The sequence below is a fragment of the Notothenia coriiceps genome, unplaced genomic scaffold (assembly GCF_000735185.1).
Source record: "Notothenia coriiceps isolate Sejong01 unplaced genomic scaffold, NC01 NC01_scaffold00022212, whole genome shotgun sequence".
Lineage (NCBI taxonomy): Eukaryota > Metazoa > Chordata > Actinopteri > Perciformes > Nototheniidae > Notothenia > Notothenia coriiceps.
Genome location: NW_011354913.1, coordinates 81317 through 105127, shown reverse-complemented (window position 1 = coordinate 105127; position 23811 = coordinate 81317). Strand labels below are relative to the sequence as shown.

At 41.3% G+C, this 23811-nt stretch overlaps 1 protein-coding gene across 1 annotated transcript; it reads left to right on the top strand.

Annotated features, from left to right (window-relative positions):
- The first annotated feature begins 816 nt into the window (after nucleotides 1–816).
- On the top strand, nucleotides 817–4740 carry wfikkn2a (info WAP, follistatin/kazal, immunoglobulin, kunitz and netrin domain containing 2a). Its single transcript, XM_010780853.1, has 3 exons — nucleotides 817–1337; nucleotides 1749–2065; nucleotides 2697–4740. The coding sequence occupies exons 1-3, from the start codon at nucleotides 1119–1121 to the stop codon at nucleotides 3895–3897; spliced, it is 1737 nt and encodes a 578-aa protein (XP_010779155.1). The 5' UTR covers nucleotides 817–1118; the 3' UTR covers nucleotides 3898–4740.
- The last annotated feature ends 19071 nt before the right edge of the window (nucleotides 4741–23811 follow it).

The window sequence follows — 23811 nt, the reverse complement described above, 5'->3', positions numbered from 1 at the left end:
CCCCCCCAATAAAGCAAAAATGCACGTTTCAGAGTGGCCTTTTATTGTGGCCAGCCTAAGGCACACCTGTGCAATAATCATGCTGTCTAATCAGCATCTTGATATGCCACACCTGTGAGGTGGGATGGATTATCTCGGCAAAGGAGAAGTGCTCACTATCACAGATTTTTTCAGATTTGTGAACAATATTTGAGAGAAATGGTTATTTTGTGTATATAGAAAATGTTTTAGATCTTTGAGTTCATCTCATGAAAAATGGGAGCAAAAACAAAAGTGTTGCGTTTATATTTTTGTTCAGTGTATATATGAATACATATTGTAACCACATCTACACTTCAATATGTGCAGAAGTTAAACCACAACATGATCTTCAAAAGTCTAGGGAACACTGAGTTTGGTGCCATCTCCTGGACTTATTTTGTTCTGCTGAAGGGGAGAGATTTTACAGACGGAAGATGTTGTTGTTTTTTTGGAACAAACAAAGCATCTTGTAATATAAAATACTACCCAACAATAACTATAAGCAAACATTTAATTGTAAGCTAATATAAATTATTCATTGATTTATGTTACCACAAAATAGCATTTTTTTAAATAAATAATCAGGAGCATTTATATTCATATGAGGCATGAAGATACAGTGTGCACGTGTGCGATAATTGAATGAAAAAATGTTATTATTTAATTGCTAAGTCTGGGACTTCACTGCAAGCTAAGGGTTAAGGCAGCGCCTTTACGCACAGGTGTCTCGCCAGTCCTTTATGAAACAGCGCCTGCAGACTGGGCTTTTCCTTTTTTTTTATTACGTTGATCATAACTGTAACTCAGCTGGGATTCGCTGTCCGACTAGACAGGTCACTGTAATTCATGTAGTTAGAATTTAAGAGGGTTTCCTCACCGCAGCCCTGATCTCTCGCTGCTATTAAACGTGGAGCGACAAACCTGGAGAGCTCTCTACATCGAGACCGGTCCTGCACGCTCCGGTAGTTTCTCTGCTTTTGTTCCGTTTCTGATTCGTGGATTTCAGTGAAGTTTGAAGATAATTTAAAAGAGTTTTTTCCAACATTAGAAACTTGCATTTTCACGATTTTTAGCGTCCATTCTGTTACGCGTCGGATATGTGGTGGATGCTGTTTCCCCGATGGATTTGGTTTCTGCTGGGACACTTTTATGCTTTACTCCTTTTTATGGACAGCTGCCGCGTGAGAGCAATGCCAATGCCCATGTCTGTGTCAAAAGTGGTGTACTCTCACGGAGGTCTGTGCCCGAATGAACTGAACCCCAACCTGTGGGTGGATGCGATGAGCACCTGCATGCGCGAGTGCGAATTTGACCAGGTGAGTGCTGCACGTGAAAAGTGAAATGTGTAGAAGACAGGGCTTAGAGTCTAGACAAAGGGTATGATGGAAAAAAAAACCTGAATGTCAAACAGCTAGATCATTAAATCCACCCAAAATATTTTCCTTTTCACTTGTGCATGAGTTGCTGCATGAGGGATAAAAAGTAAAGCAGAAACAGGATTCAACAAAGTAAAACTTATGGTTAAGTAATGTTAGACACTTAAACACGTTTATTTATTTATTAATTCTGTCATGAACGCAGAAAACATATAGGCATAATCTGCAAGTAACATTTTGTCAAGAAAGACCAACAATTGAACTATTTTTATCTTTTATGCATAATTACATTTTACTGAAAAAATAAATAAAAACAGTAATACAAAAGCTGTGCTTCTTTTCCAATTTTAGGACTGTGAGACATTTGAGAAGTGCTGCCCTAATGTATGTGGTAACAAAAGCTGTGTGGCATCACGCTATATAGACGTCAAGGGGAACAAGGGCCTCATAGGAATGCCAGAGGGCGCCACCTGCGACAAGTTCATGTGCTCTCAGCAAGGGTCCGAGTGCGACATCTGGGATAGCCAGCCTGTTTGTAAGTGCCGGGACCGCTGTGAGAGAGAACCCCACTTCACATGCGCCTCTGACGGCATGACGTACTATAACAAGTGCTACATGGATGCAGAGGCCTGTTCCAAGGGTATCTCTATCTCTGAGGTCACCTGCAGGTAACATGTTAAGTATTTTACATATCTACTATTTAGTTTTTGGTGTAATGAGGTAAAGTTATCTTTGATTAGTTTTCAAAATTAAATTAGAAAAACTCATAGAAAGATATTCTGTGTGTAATTGTAAATAAAGGTGTTAAATACAACATTAAGAACATATTATATAACAGCAACAACTATTTAAAGTAAAGATATGGTTGAGTAACGGCGTCCTCAGCAGCGAAGTCGGGTTCTGCGTGTTGTTATCCAAGCTTTTTATTTTGGTAGTTGTGCCTGCCGTGTTAGTCCATGACAGTCCTTTTGTGTGTTGCTCACTGAATTGCAAATGGCCATTGCTTTATAATGCGCTCGTATGGTAGTAACAGCTGATAACGCCTCCCGCCCCACAGTGGCTGGATGTCATTGTTGCGCAAGAATAATGCCTCCAACAAACCTCAAACTCCCCCCAAGATTAACCCTGTTATGTTAGCTCTGTCAGGCTTTTGTCTATGTTAGCACTTTCCGCTCTGGTAACAACATTAGCTGCTAGCACCGCAAACGTGCTCTGAATGTTGTATTTAGCCCTTTCAAAGAAGAATCTTTTACATTGTCTTGCTCTGATTAATTCCTTTCTTATCAAACCTACCTACAGATACCATCTGACATGGCCAAACACCAGTCCAATCCCAGCAGAGACAACCATACATCCAACCACTGCCCTCCAGACCACCCTCCCAGCTGACATCCAGCTCCCCACCATACACAGCGGCCCCACCCAACAGGCTGTTTTTGTGGGTGAGACAGCCAGCTTCCTGTGTGAGGTCTCTGGGAAGCCACATCCAAAAATCACCTGGGAGAAACAACTGAAGGGCAGAGAGAACACCGTGATGAAACCGAACCATGTCCGAGGGAACGTGGTGGTCACTAACATTGGCCAGCTTGTCATATACAACGCGCAACTTCAGGATGCCGGCATCTATACATGTACAGCCAAAAACGTTGGGGGAAGTGTATCAGTACACTTTCCTTTGGTAGTGATCAGGAAGGAGGCAAAAGGCAAGAAGGCAGAAGGGAATATTACAAACCTGCCATTTCCAGCTGAAGAGTGTCTTAAGAGACCCGACACAGACGACTGTGGAGAAGCGAGCATGAGCTGGTACTACGAACCAAAGAGGAACAATTGCTTCACCTTCACCTACAGTCAGTGCAATAAAAACCGTAACCATTTCGACACCTACGGCGCGTGCATGCTGTCATGTGGAGGAGAGCTTTCAGCCCCCTGCAGCCTACCGAGCCTTCAAGGGCCGTGCAAGGCCTACGAGCCTCGCTGGGCTTACAGCAGTGGGCTCAAAAAGTGCCAGTCCTTTGTGTACGGAGGCTGCGGTGGCAACGAGAACAACTTTGAGTCTAAAGAAGCCTGCGAAGAGATGTGTCCCTTTCCGAAGAACCACAACTGCAAGATATGTAAACCCCGAGCAAAGATGGTCACCAGCTTCTGCAAGGCTGACTTTGTGATCCTGGGGCGTGTGACCGAGCTGACGGAGGAGCAAGAGTCAGGACACGCTTTGGTGACAGTGGTGGAGATCTTGAAAGATGAGAAGATGGGTCTGAGGTTCTTTGGCAAAGAGCCGCTGGAGGTGACTCTACTGAACATGGACTGGAACTGCCCCTGCCCCAATATCACGACAGCCGACGGGCAGCTCCTCTTCATGGGGGATGTTCAGAACGGGATGGCCGTCCTGCAGCCCGACAGCTTTGTAGGTTCCTCCAGCACTCGTAGAATCAGGAAGCTTCGTGAGGTTATCCATAAGAAAACCTGTGATTTTATTAAAGATTTCTCTGCTGTCCAGTAGTCTTCTAAGTCTCAATCACTGTTAAACAGTTTTGTTTTCTGATTATTACAAGCTGTGACCTCACCAGTCTGATCGACTGCCAGTAAACGTAAAACTTATCTGTAACGTTTTGTTGCCTGTTCTAGATGTTTCTTCTTTTCCTACTTTGATCAATATTGATTGACAGATCTCAGAAAATCACTCACTGATCCTTTTTGTTAGTTTTTATTCAGGTGCTGAGTCAAAACTGTCTTAAAAGCTATTTTCCTATTAGAATTAAGCTTAGACAGTTTTGATGTCGCACATAGGGCACACTGTCTGATGAGGACAGGTAGAAATAGTATTAGTCACAAACATATACCCTGTACAAAGTATTTGTTATCTTTGCAGCCTTTGAATATAACTTCATTATAGCTTTCCTCTCAAATGCTATTTGAAATACAATAATAACGTTCATTGTTGGGTATTTTTTTATTATCACTGGTAAGTGCTTTATGTTTTCGTGGGCTATCCCAACATGGACATTGTGTAACATCTGTCCGGAGCACTTGAGCTCACAATAATGCAATGCGAAGCCTCAGTTTATCTACCAGAATCAAATAAGCTCTTGGATTCCACATTTTGTGGAGTCTGTTTTGATAAGTTTTTATTTACAATACAGAATATATATGTGGACTTCTGTACTTTGTATTTATTTATCTTGATTTATTCCTTATAGGGCTTTTGATATAAATATATATATATATATATATATATAGACAAAGTCTCTCTGTGAGTCTAATTACACAGAGAGCAGACACATTTTATGTTATCTATGATATATTAGTGTCCATTATTTGGTATGGAATATGATGGCAAAACAAATAAAGATGATTTAGAAAATACAGATGTCTGTGCCTTGTGATGTTGTTCTGTTCCCTGTGTTTAAGGCCAAATATTCATGCTAACAACTTATCAAAAGGTTCATGCCTGCAGTGCATCCCCTCATCCATGTCCTCCTCCTTCCACTTGTATTTCACACACACAGGGCCGAGTCTGAAGCAGGTCACATTCCAGCCCAGCTGTGGTGGCCCGCAGAGCTGTGTGTTGTGTTGTGTCTGGGTCTGGGGCCCTTGCATAGCACACACCCCACCGGCCATCTATTCGCCTTGCGCGGCCCCTTTCATGTGCAAGAGGCCGGGGTGAAGGGGAACAGGAGGAGGAGGAGGAGGAGGAGGAGAGGAGAGGGATGTCGGCTGATTCTCTCTCACTCACACAGTTAGCCACATCTGTGTTAAAGAGACTTTATATTAAAAAGTGAGAGGAATGGAAGGAGAGTAAAGGTCAAGTACAATTTATGGAGTGTATTCCGTTAAGTTAGCATTTAGCTTGATGCTTTAATTATCACTAAAAGACAACATAACTGTTTGTGGTGTATCTTGTGGCTGGATCCTGGTGGGAAAGAGATTATAACATTGAAAAAGTCCATCATACATGAGAATAAAGTTGCAAACAAACACAAGGTGAGGGGAGAATCAACTAGAGCGGTCTGATACAAAATTATCCACCTGGCTCAGCGTGGCATTTAGGAAACAGAACATAAGGAACCAAATAGCAAGTTAATGTTTTTCCCCTTCCCCCTCTGCCCTTTTATCCCCTTCTCTAACCCCCTTCCTCAGCTCTCTTCCTCATCTGTCTGCTCATTCACACGACAGACAGCCAGCCTTGAGTGACGACCTCTGACCCTGATAATGAAAAAGAGGCCACCAACTAAAAGGCCATTTTCATTAGAACTGTTGACAAGTGTTAAGTGACTGGCTGAGCTCCAGACTAGCTCCGCAAAGGCCCCTTGATGCCCCACACATCACAGCCGGCTGCTGATTTCAGTATCAAGTTCACTTAGAGACCACCAGCAAGGCAGCTTCCCAGACAGACCATAATAATAAGCCAGACAGCCACGGGCATAAAGAAAGGACGGGGCTGCAATGCCCTCAGTGACACAGTATCAGTGAGGAACTTGATGGTGTTCAGAGGGATGGTCGACTTTATTTCCAGATAACTAATACAGATACATTTGTATATAATTACCACATAATGTAGCAAAATCATATACAACAACTGTACAACATTACACAATCTTGGATGACCAAGTTACGTTTTCTTTTAGAGAAAGCCTGAACAGATGAGCTATCCAGCCAACAAGTTAACTTATTGAAAATACTCCACCAATTTAGCATTCAACTCATAAAATAGGGTCGGACTCAATATATAATTTTTAGCTAAATGAAGAGGATCAAAATTGATGTGCAAAAGCAAGAATATGATTTTAGTATTTCATGCATTATTCTGAATCAAAATGTGTCTCCTAATTTACCCACAATGTAAATCAACCACTGACAGATTAGTGGAGATTTGGGTGGTTTGTGATAGTATAGTGGTTAATTTAGCTTCAAGCTTTCCCTTGAGATAAACCAAGATCAAAGAATCAGATATGTGTCAGTCCCCTGTGGTCAATTGTTCCAGTCTACTGCGTTTTTTCCCCCATCACATCCCTAACAAGACTAGGCCTACATAAAAAAAGTAATGAAAAACTGTGAGAATGGAAGAAAAAAACTAGTGTAATGTCCGCAGGAGAGCAGCACTCCAGATATGTACTGGCAGGAGTGTCAAGGGGGTAGAGGTGGGGCTAGAAGTTAGTTAGATGTACAACAATGCATAGCAATTCAATTTAAAAATAACGATGACTTCATTATGGTTTAGATTTTGGGAGACGTTGTAAGCTTAATTAATACAAATGTTGCCTATCTATAACAAACCACCACCCAGGGAGCACCTCAGTGTAATCAAGATACTGTAATCAACCCCAACCACACCCACCCAATTACCGACAGGTGTGCTGGGTCCAGCTAACATGCTAAATGCTAACATCATGGTGGATCCTCCCGGCCCGTCTACACTACAGGCATCGAAAAATGCTTTAAAACGCTTCGCCCATTCACTTGAATGGGGTGACGTAGAAGATTTGTAATCTTCGCCGAACTGCATTGTGGGGAGCATGGCATGGCTTTGCAAGCATCACGAGCATCTATCGGCATCAAAAGTTGAACAATGTTCAACTTCTGAAGCCGGAGACGCCGGAGTAGCCAGCGTCAGCCAATCAAATCCCGTTTATGCAAATCTGACAGTTCAAGCGCTCAGTGTGCTAGCCAATCAAACCGCGTGCATAACACTACAGCTTCAAAANCACAGCTTGAAAAAATCTTGAAAATCTTGGTGGTGGGCGTGTCTGAAGCTTGTCGATTTTTTGCGAGCAACGCGACCAACAACCAATCACATGAATCTCCCGCCCCCGACATACAAAGCAATAGCAATGTTAAAACGAAGTAAACTGGATATAAACTCTCCAAACAGGCGAAAAAACCTACCAGTTTCACCCACTGTCTCTGCCACCTCCCTCCATGCCTGGTTCCTCCGGTTTGTATCCCGGTAAATAGTTCTGGTCGTAAAGAACCGGGTGATTTGCTACCGTAATATCTCGTTTGGAATATGAGGAAATTAACTGCGGTCTGGCTCTCCCAGCTTGCACGCGGTTTGATTGGCTGCGCTTGCACTGGCGGGATTTGCATAAACGGGATTTGATTGGCTGATGCCAAGCATCGAGCCTCAAAAGTTGAACATTGTTCAACTTTTGATGCTCGTGATGCTTGCCAAGCCATGCCATGCTCCCCACAATGCAGTTCGGCGAAGATTAAAAATATTCTACGTCACCCTATTCAAGTGAATGGGCGAAGCGTTGAAAGCATTTTTCGATGCCTGTAGTGTAGACGGGCCGACGCCAGGAAAGCTCCGCTCTGCTACCCACAATTCAGTTCGGCGAAAAGCGAGGGCAACGTGACGTCACCCCATTCAAAGTGAATGGGCAGACGCGTTGGAACCGTTTTGAAGCTGTAGTGTTGACGGGCCGTCCACACTACTCTGAAGTTTTCGGTGGAAGCGTCAGCCAATCAAATCATATGCCAGTACAAGCTCTAGCCAATCAAACCGCTGCTTGTGTGTCAGGGGCGGGAGATTCATGTGATTGGTTGTTGGTCGAGCTTCAGACTCACAGAAATACATTCATAAGTGAGTACTTGCATGGATGTTACCCTGTGGTATGAAGGGCTTCGACTATAATGTTAACGTTAATTTAGCAATGTATTATTATTTTTATATAAGTCGGTAATAGTTGCTGGACCTTTTTTTTGTGTAGGTCTATTTGAGTAACATTTCCTTAAAGTAACAGTACAGAATAAAAGACTGGAAACAACAATACAGGGACTAATGTGTTGATTCCATTTTTTAAAGCTTGTGCTGCAGTTGGTTTAAGTATCATGTGTTATATATGTAGGAGACTTCAATTTATATACAGATATTAGGAAAACCATATTTACTACATTGCATTATATATGTTGTGCAATGATTGAAGTTTTCCACTGGGTGGCAGCACAACACAGTATGAAATGGCCTAAGCATAACTGTTGCTTATCTTATCTAAGATGTGTCAAGTTCTTGCATTCAAAGTAAATTTATGAGCAAATGTACACAAACAAAAGTAATCTTAATGTTTGATTCAAACTCGTATCAATCGTTTATTTTTCAACAGAAAAAAATCTTCCAATAATTCCACTAATGCAAGTAAAATGTAAATTGTAGGAATCTTTTCAAAATTAAATGTGGTGGGAGAATGGAGATCAGAGCACTATCTCAAGGAAACAGTTTGTATTGTAAAGAGATTAATGTAAAGCAGATTAGTTTAACTTTAAGAACTAAACTAGACATAATAATTAGTGCAGTGTTTTGTCTTTTAGAGTGCATTTCAGATGAAAAGCATATTGTAATTTTCTGTCTATGACACACTTTCACACTCTGTGTCACTTGCCCGATGAATGCCTCCACAAGCAGTTAGCCAGATGGGCTGGTGGATTACACACACACACACACACACACACACACACACACACACACACACACACACACACACACACACACACACACACACACACACACACACACACACACACACACACACACTGTCAATAGCAGCTCTCCATGGCACAGCTGGTCTGTGTGTTGGGTTAGACTAAAGATTTGCCAGATGGGAAGGGATAGAGAGAAGGGGGCAGAAAGTCCTAAATTACAAAGATAAAATGTGGACTATCAGCACACTAAATTAATTGACTTTATAAATGCATGCATGTGCCCACAAAGTAAGAACACGAGTGCAGTGGAATAATGTTGATGGCATTAGGGGAGGAAAGTGAGGTGGTTTCATATTTGAGAACACAAATCACACATTCTTGCATAACATGGTTAAAAAGGGGCCCACAAAAAGTTATCTTTATATCACAGAAATCTTATACACAATTTTACATTTTCAGTAGCTCTCACTTTATTTCTATTGAGGAAAGTTCAAGGGGAATGTATGCATTGAATGTGGCAGCTTTTGGTGACGGAAGAGGAGAAGCAGGGGACATATTGGAGCCTGAAAGAGCAAACGTGAATATGGGAAAGAGGGGAACAGATACAAATGGAGGAGGGAGAGGCCAAGAGAGGGAATTAAGAAAGGTAAGGACACAGGCGAAAGGACAAGAGGACAGAGGGAGGACATTGAGGTGCAGAGGGCATGAGGGGGGGCTGGGATGAGTGAACGGTGAAGGCAGAAAGGTCATCGTAGCATAAGGAGGGTGTAAATTGTCCGGAACATAAAACTGCTTCTGTCGACTCTAGGGGTTTCTTTTCCCCCTTATCTTTGTGCTTTCTAAAAATAGTACCTGCTCAATGTAGGGGGAACTAGGACACTGTTACCTCTCACATATCTTCTCTTTTCTACCTTTACCTTATCACATAGGGATCGATGGATAGAGAGATGCTTGTAGTTTGCACGTGTTGATTCCTAAAGGTTCTGCTGTCATTGGATTCTAGGACCTTTAGGGATTTCGATGGAGATGAACATTAAAAAAATAAAAACACGTTTGTCTTCTGTCTTTTTTAGGTTGACATGTCAGAGTTTTATCAATTCTGCTTTAAGATTGCAGAATCTAGGTCTACGTTGATGAAGGAGCTTTGCTGGTTGCATTAAATATCCCGATTTGCATTGCCATAATTGGATGTTTAACACCAAGAGGGGTTTTTGACAGACATCAGCAATAAACCATGTGTAAAATATTCATGTGTCAAAGACACACCCATGCGCAATGAAAACAAACCGGTCTCAGATCGTAACATTGAAAACGTATTTGGAGTGAGACAAAGCTTCTTAACCATTTCAAGCATGTTTTCTTCTGATAAGAATCAGAAGTAATCAGGCGGTAGCCTCAATTCAATCACGAGGAGATTCACTTATGACATCCTCCACGCACCCTCTCTAGCATGAATAATGACCATGTCATTGAAGAAGAATGGAAATGTTCTCTATTAGGTTTCACTCTTGCATGATGCGCTGAACAAACCTGTGCCCTCTAAGGACCAAGAAGAAGGGACTAGTAAATATGTTACCATTTGAAATGAAAAATGTCATTGTGCATGCACCTACATGCAAATCAACACCAATAAAGTAGGCCTACATTCATAGAAATACTGACAACCAGTACAAAACAGGATAAGGGTGCTCAGATTTTGTTCATAGTGAGTTAAACTAAAACCAAACCACAGCTGCCAATAGAATAGGACATTGTTCCAAAAATATTGACTCACAATACCTTTATTCGTCCCGCAGAGGGGACATTTGCATTTGTTACAGCAGGAAAAGAGCCAAAGCAGTTTAATATTAATTAAAACACACCACCCTTAATTACCATTTGTGTGAACGTGAATTGTAGATTGTAAAATATGATTGAAAAATAGCCACAGGCTCCTAGCCACCATCAACCACAATGCATGCTTGCACAAGCATAATGCACATATCACATAAACACACAGGGGCCTGTATGCATTGAGTAAAACAATGCATTGAAATGGCTCCCCACCCCCAAACTATGCCTGAGGCTTTCTGTTTGTGGAATATAGATGTGCTGCCAATGCAGACAGTCTCTTTAATAAGATGTCGACCACCAGCCTGGTCTTGATTCATGTCATGCAAACACTAAATGTATTATGCACACATCCGTTCCTTGTTTGTTTCCTCTGTTTATGAACAAATCAGTTTGAATTTAGACAGAAATTAAAATACAGAATTTTTGGTTTTAGCCCGCAGGAGCAAATGAAGACACTCGTTTTACACTCAAGGCATTATTTATAAACAAGAATGAGAGACACAAAAAACTAGAACATCCAAACTGAAGTGACACAGCATGAAATACAGGGCCAGGAGTGGCCAAAAAAAGACACGGAGAGAGGGAGGGGGTCGGGATAAAGGGATGCTTGGCACAAAATGTTCTAATCCCAAACCAACAGAACATAGATTCACTCTGGGACTTCACTTTGTTTCTGATTTTGGATGAGGACTGATGCCCTAGTGTGACCCAGGAGAATGGCAGCAGGGATCAGCTGCTGTCAGGAGTGGAACAAGAAATATCAGTCTACTGTTGCTGTGACTGATTTGAATTATCTGCAGCTAGATGGGGGAAAAAATAAAGAAGAGAATCGTCTGGGAGACGAAGGGAAAGACAAAGCATCTATTCAATATTTCTATGAGTGTTTTAAAAATAAAATGGATGATGTTATGTGACAGAGGACCTTGAGAGACATGGAGAGAAATGACCTTCTCACTGTTATTGTAGCTTGCAAATAAACTCATAATGACTGTCTCATTCATTGCTTGTGATGAATTTCACAGCAAACACACATTACGTTACAAGTGTTTACCACAAACACATTACTGCTTAATATGTGACAGTATAGGAGCAGCTTAATTCAGTTAATAGTAGTATAAAGGTTTAAATGTTCTCTCTTGCGGGCTACGGCGTAGGCTCTGTGTACAGCCTATACTGTACTACTATAAATCAACCTTTTGGAAACACATATACTTAAAGATGTGAGTGGTTTGTCACACAAAGCAAGATGCCACCTCTTGTCCTGTTTCATGGACAATGTCAAAGACCCAGTCCAAGAATGTGTCAAAAATGTTTTCTTTTCTTTAGCCTTCATCACTTGAATGAATAAGCAAAAATCATTATTGGATCAAATAACAATTATCGATTTATAATCATTTTTCTATGCAACAAAATCGACCAAATAAAAACTTTACATTTTTTCCGACTTGTAAACAAAACATTAGTCACTGTTACACAGTCCTGACACTGGATGGCGTATGACATGCACAGTAGCATTGTAAAAGCATCAGGTTGGTTGTTGACCAACATAACTGTGTACACCTCACATGGACCTCGTGGCCCAGTGTTATTACTCTCTATCGCTTGATTATACTTTACATAGAAATACAATGATCATCAAATTACATTACATTTGTTAGACACTTTTATCCAAAGTGACTTACATACATTCAGTACTGTGGACAATCCCCACAGGAGCAATTTGGGGTGAAGTGTCTTGCCCAGGGACACAACGACATGCTGACTGCAGTGGGACTCGAACTTGCTACCCTCTGAATCGAAGTCCAGCACATTAGCCACTGAGCCACAGCCTCCTACAAATGATTTTCTGAGCTCATGCTCTGGTAAATTCACAACATAATCCAGCCTGTTTTTGTTCATGTAGAAAATATACCAGACCCTTCCTCATTGACACAGTCCACATGGCTATTCAGTCCCTTTAAATAGCCCCCTCTCTGCTCACAGTCACAATGACCTCACAGCCTGTTGCTGTGGCACCGGCGGAGAGGCCAGCGGATGTTAGTCTACACTGAAATGCTATTAGGCTTTGCAGACACTGGAGGGAGTGCTACACTACTGTCGATCATGATGAGTTGACGACGACAGAGAAAGTCAGTTTGACTTCCGAGTGGTTGATCTATGGTCAGTCTTTTTATTTTGAAAGCTAAGCGACAGTTTCCAAAGATACTGAATGTGGCAAACTAAAGGGGCTTTTTAATGGGGTGAGAGGAATGCAGGTAAGATATGTTATTGGTTAGTTTAAATGCATTCTACACCTCGCAGCTTGTGTCTGCTTCCCATTTGGTGCTGAGAAGATAGTGTACGGTGAGTTTTCATAGCTTTAACAACAACAAAAAACAGCTGCCTGCTCTGGAAGATAACATCAAGCTGTTGTTTAAAATAAACTTTTAACACAACTCTGTGGGAGGGGGAAGTTATCTTATACCTACCGAATGTTTGTTACCATCTTAGCATTCTATGAATCTGAGTAATGCTGGCCCTTACATAATAAATGACTCATTGAAATCCTAGTTTAGCAAATGGGGGGCATGGGGTGGTAGAGAAATACTTGCGTCAGATAGTTGCCTAGGTTAGTCATTGTCACCTAGACTATTCCACGAATAGATACTGCATCATATTGTACACAATTTACAATCCGTTTTTATAATCAGAAACATAATCTATTATGCCTAAAGCATCAAATAAGATGACCTTTGATTAATCTTTTGTGGGGTTTTTAATGCAACATTGAACTTGAATTTAGTACATTTAAAACAGGGTTGTTACTTTTCCGCACACGCATTCACACAGTGTAATGCATATCATAACTAATACGCTTTGGGTGTCTGATCTTATTTGTAGAGAAGCATTGCATGAGTGTTCACAACTTGAAATGGAAGGAAATGCCTGGGCCTGTCACAGACAGAGAGCGAGATAGAAGTTGCAGTCTAACTATTTTTGGATTGCAGGCAGGTCCTTTTCCCAACAGTTTGTGCCTCCCCGCCATGAGAGAGTATGAATATTAATCATTGCTTTTATTGTTTGGTATAGAAAGGCTCCCTCTGTGTTTGAATGACAGGAAAGCTATACAACCCCTTTTTCCCAGTTGCTGTATTACCATATGAGTCGAAAACATTTCTTGCAGAAAGAGAGCACAGATAGGACTTGTTTGAACATATAAGCAGTTGTGTGGAAGAGAAGCTCGGTAAATAATTTGTCCTTTCAGATTTGTTTAGAGATGGGCTTATTAGAAATCAACAGCTAAAAGGGAAGATCAATGACGTTCTACAGATGGCCCTTTGTAAGGGACATGTGTGTGTTTACATATATATATATATATATAAATATGTGTGTGTGTTGGCTGCAAGGCAAATACCTCTAATCTGGCTATAGCTGAAATCCTCACGTGCAGCTCATCTCTAATGAAGGCTTGTAATGTGTGTCAGATCCTTGACCCCATGCTTTCGACCTGAGCAGCTTAGGCAGCATGTCAGTGTGTATTAAACATCCGAATCACATGACACTTGACTTCTGACCTCGGCGCGTCCTGCACCAAGACACAAGCTCAGAGTGAGCCTGTGTGTGTTGGGTAAGAGAAACTGGGAGCACAATGAAGACGGACTGGAGTATAATAATTGGCTAAGACTGATAGAAAGTGCAGTTCTGTACCAATGAGGTATGATGTGAGGTTGACACTTCTTAATGATGTCCCAAAGTGGACAGCACCTGCCAAGTGGCCATTAATGGGTTGCTTCAATAGGCCGCAGCAGGCCGGAGGGGGATCACATCGAAAGTTTTCCTCGCGGATATACCGCTACGTAAGATCTGTTTCCATGACAACTGGAGCTCCACTTTGAGCAAAGGGTGAAAAAGTTTGTGGATTAAATTATAGACAGACGAGCAATATTGCAGCAGTTATAAAAGATAACAAAGCGGGCCTCCTTTCATTTATTTTTCTTTAAACCCGTCGAGCTGTCTGCATATTTTGACATGACTGTCTGCAGTGATGCAATCCCTTTCAGTCAGTGTTTACATGTTGCTTTCAATCCCTGCCTCTACCAATAAATAAATAAATATGTTTTATATTGCATGTTCCTCAATTATTTACTGCATTTTGATGAAATGGCCTTGGTTGACTTTGATAAAAACTACTTTCCGCCAGGCTTTCTGTCTGAAAATAGAGATTTCCACGAAACGTCTCCTATGGCCTCACCAGGTGTGCCCTACAATCCCACCTAACATTAGTAATTGATCAGTCATATATTGTGACTCATTGCCCCCCATAAAACCCCATTTAAACATTTGATTTCCATGCTTTCAAATTGGGTTGTGTGTATTTGTGTCTTCTTATGTAGACTGTTGCCAGGTAATATGATTTTGTCCTTGGTGGTGCCTGTGCCATTTTCCCATATGGCATTCGCCGGCTGTAATGTATTTTATAATGTCTGTTCAGAGCCTAAAACGACTTCGTGAACAGCCATTAGTTTCCACCACCAGCTACCGTCAATTTTAGACGTGCAAAAACGATGGCATTCGATCAGCTGGGAGTTCATTTGGAGCGGGTATAGGGAGGCAGTTTAGACGTAGAGGAAACCAATGAGAAACAAAAAGGAAGTAACAATGTGTTTTTACAGGTTAAGACTAGACGCAGCAGCAGATGGCTATGTGCTGTCGTCTGCCAGAGCTTCTACTTCTCATTGTTTCAAGCATAAGCACACGCATGTATAAATGCATGCATAGGCAATCACATGCAGAGTCTACAGCCATCCCCCTTGGAGGCTCATCTGCTCAGGATATCACCTATGGATTGAACAGGAGCTGATCATGTTGCAGCATTCTTTTACGTTTATTTTGGTAGCTCAAATGGAGATAAAACAAGACAGAAAACATACTTGTTCTTAACAAATACAGACCAGCTTGCTTTGAATGAACTTTATTGCAATATTTATATTATCCTTAAAGACAAGGAGGACAAGATGTTTTTTTATTTCTCAATAGCAGGGAACTGCTTGTATTGTCAAACGTGTTTTACGTGTTCAGTATAGTCTACGCATATAAGATTCATTCATATACATTTTGTTGTATTTAAAAGTCTGTAAGGCCATAATGTAACCTTAAGTATTTAATGTCCTTGCATTTTTGGATGACAGAAATTGAAATGTGGGATTGCCAAGGAAAAAGTAAGGAAATCGTGTTGGAGCTTGTTTGGCATTACCCAAGTAATTTACAGGTTTACTTAACCCCAAAATGTATTTCCTAAAATATATATATTTTTTATATATCCACATCAAAAGCGCATGAATGAATAACCCTGCAAACTGTCATGTGATTGTAAACATCTACGTAATTCACCTAATTTTAGCAGGAATATTTTTGTACTTTTTCTTTTTTTTTAAAAAGCCATTTGCGTGTGACACCCTCAGTGGCAGGTGCACAGTGTATTATTGGGTTGGTGAGTCATTCTGTCCATCAGACTGTTCTAAACATTTAAAGAGAGAGGGGTGGCTGACCTTTGTCCCCACACACATTCATTGGATACTTGTTATGTGGAGAAAACACTTACACATACAGATACTTTATATAGAAACACGCTACACACAAAACATGAATCACACAAAAGCATTACCTCCAATAGATTAGTCCACTTCCTCACCCTCATTTGCCCCTCACATTAATCTCATAAACATGCACACACACACCATGTGCTTCAACCCGGGGGCACACTTCCACCGGCCGGGCTTTATTGTGATATACTCAGCCACCCCTGTGAATCCCTGGCATAAAAATGGTCCTGCTGTGCTATTTGCATTCACACGGTTGCTGTAAGTCTGACTTATGGGCTGTTGATAGCTTTGCCCTATCAATACATGAGAGCGGTCCCCTGGAGCAGGTTATATCAAAACCCTGACCAGGCTCTGTGCATATCTCATGCTCTGCATACGCTTGACGTTTCCTTTCCTGCGGCGTGGTTGAAACAAGACAAAGCACGCACACACACCTACTCATATTTATGCGCACAACAACAAAGGCTCATTGCTGAGATATATTCACGTGCACACAGATGTACAGATGTAACAACATGATAAGAGACACACAGCAACACTTGTAACTTCAACATAAAACAAACACACACAGTGAAAACAAGCGTGGAAATAAGCAACCCTGGGGAAACAGAACCCTGCAATGCATGTCACATTATGTGGCGTTCAAAGAAAATCATTTTCTTCCAAAAGAAATAAGATGGATGTCCTCTAGGTGCTGTTGTTTTTCTGTCGGGCATGAGGTGGAACCCTTTTCTGCTAATCAATAAAAGTTGTTAAAGCCTCTCTCTTTCTTTCTTTCTCTCCATGCCTCTCTCTCTCAGATCCATTGTAATGCAGCACAGAGCAGTCCACACATGGCCTTTACAAAGGCTGCTTGTACTCTAGTAAACCTTGGGCTGGGAGCCTGTGTAGCGAAAGTCTTTGACCTCACTCACTCCTTTTATTACACGTACACATAAACACTGACAAGCTCCTGAGGGATAACACATGGAGGTGGATGCTTTGAAAAAACACACATCCACTCGCTGAGATGTAATATTGTTCTATAGTATTTACAAACATAAGCTCCTGCCCCTCGGCACATATAGGCACATACACTGACACACAGGGACACTCACACAAGCTCACTGTGCCCCAATGCAGCTCCTCACAATGCTAATGGCCTTGGTGCTACCAAAGCACCGAGCAATAAACACAATGCCGGCCCACACGTCATGAGGGTGAGTAGGCTGTGATTTGTGTACTGAATGGTGTGTGTTTTGCGAAGGAGCCAGGCTTTTGTCACAGCACTCCACATACTGAGCTTCCAGAGAAGGCCATTTTTCAGCATGGTTTTGTAAGGACCTAGCTAACGGGATTCAAAGAGGACAGACTATTCACTGTAGCCAAATTCAAATTGTGTTTAGATTTATCTGTGTGTTTTTTGTTGTTGTCCCTCAGCTGTTGTGAACCCATGACACAATTGAACATTAAAACAAACTTAACAATAAGGTCCAATTGACTTGTTTTGGTATTTTTAGCCTTGTTAGCAGTGTGGCTCTCTTCATAGATATGTTGGTCTGTATTGGCCTTGTTCCAGGTTTAAATATCTCAATAACTATTTGATTAATTGCCATGCAGTTTGGTAGAGACATTCAGGGTCTAGAACCCCAATCTAGTAAAAATAATTAAACAGCTATTTACGACTTGGAACCGATACTTAAGTCACCCTCAGAATAAATTGAAATGAATCACCAAACCATAATATGGTTAACGAATACTTTTTGATTATAGGTGGTTCTATGCTATGCTATTAAGGGTGCAGCAGTGGTTGTAAGAACTGCATTTATTTAGCTTGCCTTGTATTTTGAGACTGTTTAAAGTTCTTCTTTTTACCTTTTACTTTGGGTTACTGCAGATCCCAATGTCCCCTTCAATGGTTCTTGTATTTATTTCAAAGCCAATGTCAGTTAAGGTGTTCTTTATTTTATAGCTTTTGGTTCTCTACAAATATCTAATTATTGACCTGTCAGCTACCTGCTAGCCAAGCGGAAGAGTAACTGCTGAGGCAGTGAATCAAATCACAATTATTCTATCACCTGTATTGTGTTTAAGGTCATTGTGAAAAAAATAAGCAACTCTTGGAACATTTGCAAAGCTTTGTTGTTTGGAAAGTGGAAACTGCTGGCTTAGTGTGGATTGAGGCTAAAGACTAAAACAAAAGATGGAGTTTGCAATTTAGCCACATTGGTGTGCATGTGGCCTTAGTAATAAGCACCAGACTCTCTCTACCAAAACACACTCAGACTCTCACACACACACAGAGACCAGGTTTGCGTCTATTTCCCTGGGCCATACAGTGACATGTAAAGCAGCTGTGCTGGCAGTTGTCAGTGTAGTAACCAGAGAGAAGAACAGAGCAGAACAGGACTTCAGCAATAATGCCACAGTGGGTCTGTCTCTCTCTGTGTGTGTGTGTGTGTGTGTGTGTGTGTGTGTGTGTGTGTGTGTGTGTGTGTGTGTGTGTGTGTGTGTGTGTGTGTGTGTGTGTGTGTGTGTGTGTGTGTGTGTGTGTGTGTGTGTGTGTGTGTGTGTGAGAGAGAGAGAGAGAGAGAAAGAGAGGCAGAGCCTGCTGAGCCAGGTCTCTCATTATGTGGGATGTAATCTGAGCTTTTGGGGCCCGGCCCGGCCCTCCGACTCCGCTGAATGGGGGACGAGCACTGGCCCCCACTGTCTTTCCTGTGCTTTCACTCTGCTTAGCTAGGCAACTCTGATTATAAACCGAGAGGGTGGGGAGGACGTTTGGGGCGGGGGAGTGGTGGAGCTTGGGTGGATCAGGGGTGGTGAAGTTTAGGGCTGGTATCGGTTTGATGGTAAGCTTCCAGTTTGTGGGTTGTCTGGGTTGGTTTTGCTGAGCTGGATAGTTAAGGCCATGGAGTTTGCAATTTGTGATCTGATCTGTATGTGCAATAAAAAACCCATTCAAGTATGAGATTGAAATTACATTCCCCTCTATAAATAATAAAGACATATAGAAATATAGAATATGTTAACATTTTCAGAGATGTCTGTAAATTGAGAAGCAAGATATCCAAATCTATCAGAATATTAAATTGAATCTACTAGAACATCAGTAAAACAAAGGCCTCTTTGATGATTTCACTCAATGTATTGAAGCTGTGTGATGAAACGTGATTATACCCCTAGCATACCTGTATCTGACAGTCAACCGCCTCCTACAATATTAGGGTTCAAGGGGGATAACGTTTTTATTTTTAATTATGACTACTACAGTTTGGTAATATGTCCCCTACTGATATCATATAGATTTTAAAGGCAATTCAATACAGGTGCTGTAATAATGGGACAAGATGTGTGTGTATGAATGTGAGTGTCCGTTTAAAGGTGTGATGCCTACCACAGCAGAGAAGCCCAGATAACCTTGGGTCACCTCAGACCAAATGACCGCTTATGCATAATAGAAATGATTAATATCCACCTTCAATATCTCTCACATACACACACACACACACACACACACACACACACACACACACACACACACATACACACACATACACACACACACACACACACGCTGTAAATATGCGTGTGTTCTTCGGGTGACCACCTTGTCCCCTGGAGCTAATGAGGCCTGGCGACCAGTGTCCCGTGGCTAGATCTGTTCTTGATACCAGGGCATTAGCTAAGTACAGAATGCACACCATTAATTTGCCCTAGTAAGTATTCATCATAAAAATACACATTATACATCTGACCGCAGCCATTCTAACCACTGTTTACACACTGAAACACAGCCTGAGAAAGACCCAAGGCAAAAGCACACAATTTCATGCAAATGTCAAAATAAAGAGCAGAAAAGTTTTGCTTAACAAATCCACTTAAATAGCTGGAAGGTAGAAAAAAAAATTCAAAAGGTGACCCTGTTTCTCTGGCAGAAATTGGTCTCTATTCAACGAGTTCAGGTGTAGGTTGTGTGAAATACGTGTGTGTCTTTGTGTAAAAGCGAGGCGGTGGTATACCCCACGGGAGCTCTCTGCCTACCTTCATGTGCTCCAGTGTTTACTTTCTACCAGTTGTAATTGGAGGAGTGACTCAGTCTGGTGTTCTCTGGGGAGCAAATTATTAATTTGTCGCCATTTCTGCCAGACTGCAGTTTCAGTATGAAAACAGAGGCTTAGAGATAGGAAAAAGTAATACAAAGTTCTTCAGTGTATTTTACATTTCTATGATTTCACATTTTTCATACTGATGGATCCCTGGTCTGGTCTTCTCCTGGGATGTATATGATACGTTATGCTGTATGAAGGTTTCTATCAAATAAATATATCTCGTCCATCTTTTCTGCCTTTGTTCTGTATTCTACCTCTGTATTTGGAGTGAGGAGGGTGTTGGTTGGCAACGCACACTGCCTGTGAGTCAGCTGAATCGCTTACACTTGGCACAGCATGTCATTTGAGAGAGAGGGAGAGAGCGAGGCAGACGGCAAGAACACGGCGAGGCTCATGACAGAGGGTACAGAGTGAATAGTGACCGAGCGGGGGAGGTGTTGAAATATGTGTTCCCAAATTCTGATGGGTGTAGCTGTGAAGATTAATGTGGTAGCAGGTGCAATGGTAGTGAGTCACATACTACACTTACAAGAGAAACAAGGTTGTTGGGAGGCATTAAGGATAAGGGTGAAAATCGTATTTAGGTGTATGCTTTATCCTCATACTGCTGTTTACAAGACATGTAATCCAAAAACCTTGTTACAAACAAAGACATTTCCTAGTTAATGTTGCTAGTTATTCTGTGCACTGTGTAAGTAAAGAATAAGGCTAAAATTGTGCCTGTGTGACTGCTGGAAGCTTGTTGTCTAGAGGGAAAGTGTATAGGATTTTTGCACATCGCAAACAACTGAATATCCCTCCACAAACTTCCCGTAACAAGTAGATAACTGTTGTACCACCGTCTTCTAACCCTTTCAGGAAATTGCCTGGCTCAGATCCTTACCTTAGAAGCGACACAAATTGGGCAGCACCTGTCGTTGCCGCAGTTTTAAAAGCATTACAAATAACTACGGTGCCTTTTAGTAACCTCAAGGCCCTCCCTATAGAAACATGACGGTGCAACGTAGAGAACTCAGTGGACAGGAACCAATACATACTGTATACAAATCTTAAGGGCTCATTCTAAGGTAATGAACACCAAATTGCTTCAGATGATTATATACAATTACAAACATAATTATGCATATTATATTCAATGTATGCTTTTACTGTAGTTCACTTAACCACTACATACTGGTTCTTTAAGGTAGTGGTGAAACAATGCGATTGGATTAGGTTCACGCTTCTCAAAGGCCAAAGCACTCTACAATGGTAAAAAAAAGAACCGGTTGGAAAAGCACGACGTGACTGAACATCACTTTCCCACGTATACATAATAACACTGTCACATCTTCTCTGTAGCTCCACAGTGTTAGTTTACACTGACACTCCTTTTACTTAGTTGTTATAATGGAAACTAAAAGGAAAGGCATATACTCATACACAAGTTTCTTTACCAATCCAAAAATAACACCCATACACACAAGCAGGGGCGCCTTAACGGTTTTACCTTTTGTGTGTGTGTGTGTGTGTGTGTGTGTGTGTGTGTGTGTTGTAGGAGGCTGATTATGTGCAACAGCCCACATCCAGACTTTAACGAACACAGTCTGCTTACATTGACCTTTGTTTTTCTCTCAAGCCTCAACCCAAAACTTAAGCTAACCACGAGTAGAGACGGTCAAACAAATTTGAGAATAGACACACAGCAAGAGCTTGAGAATGAGGAGACAGATTAAAAGCAAGAACAAATCAGACAGTTCACTAGAGAACACATTGTTTATGAGTGTTTGCTTTTTATGATTGTGTGTTTGTGGACTGTTGTGTGTTTAAGAGCATTCCTGTGTGTGTGAGTTTGTATGCGCCTTTTTCCACATTTCCACTGTCTGTTAGAAAAGCCTGTGAGGCCAGTGTTTCAGCCTCTCTGACAATACGATTGCTAAGTGATTTGTGTGTTACTATCTTTAGTGGAACATGCGCTCCACTGACCTATCAGTAACTGTAAAGGGAGACCTGAACTGGGGAGAGGAGATGAGCTGGGGGAGGTGGGTGTGGTGGTGCTCCAGTGTGTATGTGTGTGTATGTGTGTCTTCAGGGTGTGTGGATGTTCTCAGATGAGCCTGACCTGCTTTTTTAAAGAGATTGTTGTGCAATGCCTCATGAAATATGCTCCAAACATTGCTTTCTCAAAGATCACCAATAACCTCAGCATGGGCTTTAAAGACAGCTTTGGAAAGAATAGCACAGGTTAAAACTCATTTAAGATGTTAAGCTGATAAACAGCTGATAAACAACTTTCTTATTTTTAAATTCCCTAGACACTGGGAATTGTTCAAACTAGAGAACAGGAAATATGTAAAACGCTTTTAGCCAGGGCTCTATCAATCATTTATCTGGATCGATTCATGTCGATATAATGGTCAACAATCCAATATATTTATGCAGTCAAAACATCAATATATATCCTCTTTAACATATTGTGCTGCCTAATTATACAAATAAACAGGTACTGATATGTAAAGCCGCTCCTCCCTCTTTTCCAACTGTGATCTGGTCTCAGGTTAAACGGGTCCTGCTCCCTCACATTAGGAACAGTGCTGTTGACTCATGTCCTTATTCTTAGCGCGCTGCATCAAATGTCCTCTTAGTTTGGCTGGTGCACTATCTATTTCAGTCCTATAAGGACAAACCTACGGTTAGTGGGAAGGCTGTGAGATAGAAGCAAAAGAGAATAAGGGCTAAACAACAGCCACATGGGGAAAACTGTTGTGGCTTTCACATGCTTTCACACTTTCAAACCAACCAACACCTCTGTTGGATTGTATTTACTTTCACTGTTTATATGTAAAACACAACAGGGATAAATAATTCAACTACATTTGGGAATTAACAAAGAAAGGGTTTGAATAAAGGATTTCTTTAGTTCACAATTACAAATCACAAATAAAACAGGCTAGCTAGACGCTAAATGTGGCTCAGCTAACTCCAGCTCTCTGCTACACATATTAAAGGAACATGTTGGCTTTCTGGCTTAGAGTTAAATGTGAAGATCAATACCAATCTTAAAGTGTATGCTAAATATAAAGCTACAGCTAGTTAGCTTAGCTCAACAAAGCGACAGGAAACAGTTGGCCTGGCCAAGTCCAAAGATGACAAAATCCACCTACCTGCACCTCTAAAGCTCACTATAAAACATGTGTTATCATATTGGTTTAATCTGTGCAACAATAGAAATGAAAAAAAACACATTTAAAAATGCATATGTTATCAATTAAAGCAGCTAGTGACATTGCTTTATTGTCAAATCTGAACAGACATTTCAAACCAAATGTCTAAGAAAAAAGCAACTGACTTTTGTTGGCAGAATCTGAACCCCACCAGTGAAACCCCCAAAGGATTGCTAGTCTAGAGCTTTAGCTACTTGGCTACATCTATTATCAAGATTTATACTCTCCGTCAAACTCTCTGACTCAATATAGACTCAAATCAATATCCCTTTGTGAGTGAGGACCTGAG

Excerpts from the sequence above, each read along its gene's own strand:
- wfikkn2a (XM_010780853.1), top strand. The coding sequence starts at position 1,119 with ATGTGGTGGATGCTGTTTCCCCGATGGATTTGGTTTCTGCTGGGACAC. Across the intron at positions 1,338-1,748 it reads GCGAGTGCGAATTTGACCAG|GACTGTGAGACATTTGAGAA; the intron begins GTGAGTGCTGCA and ends TTCCAATTTTAG. Across the intron at positions 2,066-2,696 it reads ATCTCTGAGGTCACCTGCAG|ATACCATCTGACATGGCCAA; the intron begins GTAACATGTTAA and ends ACCTACCTACAG.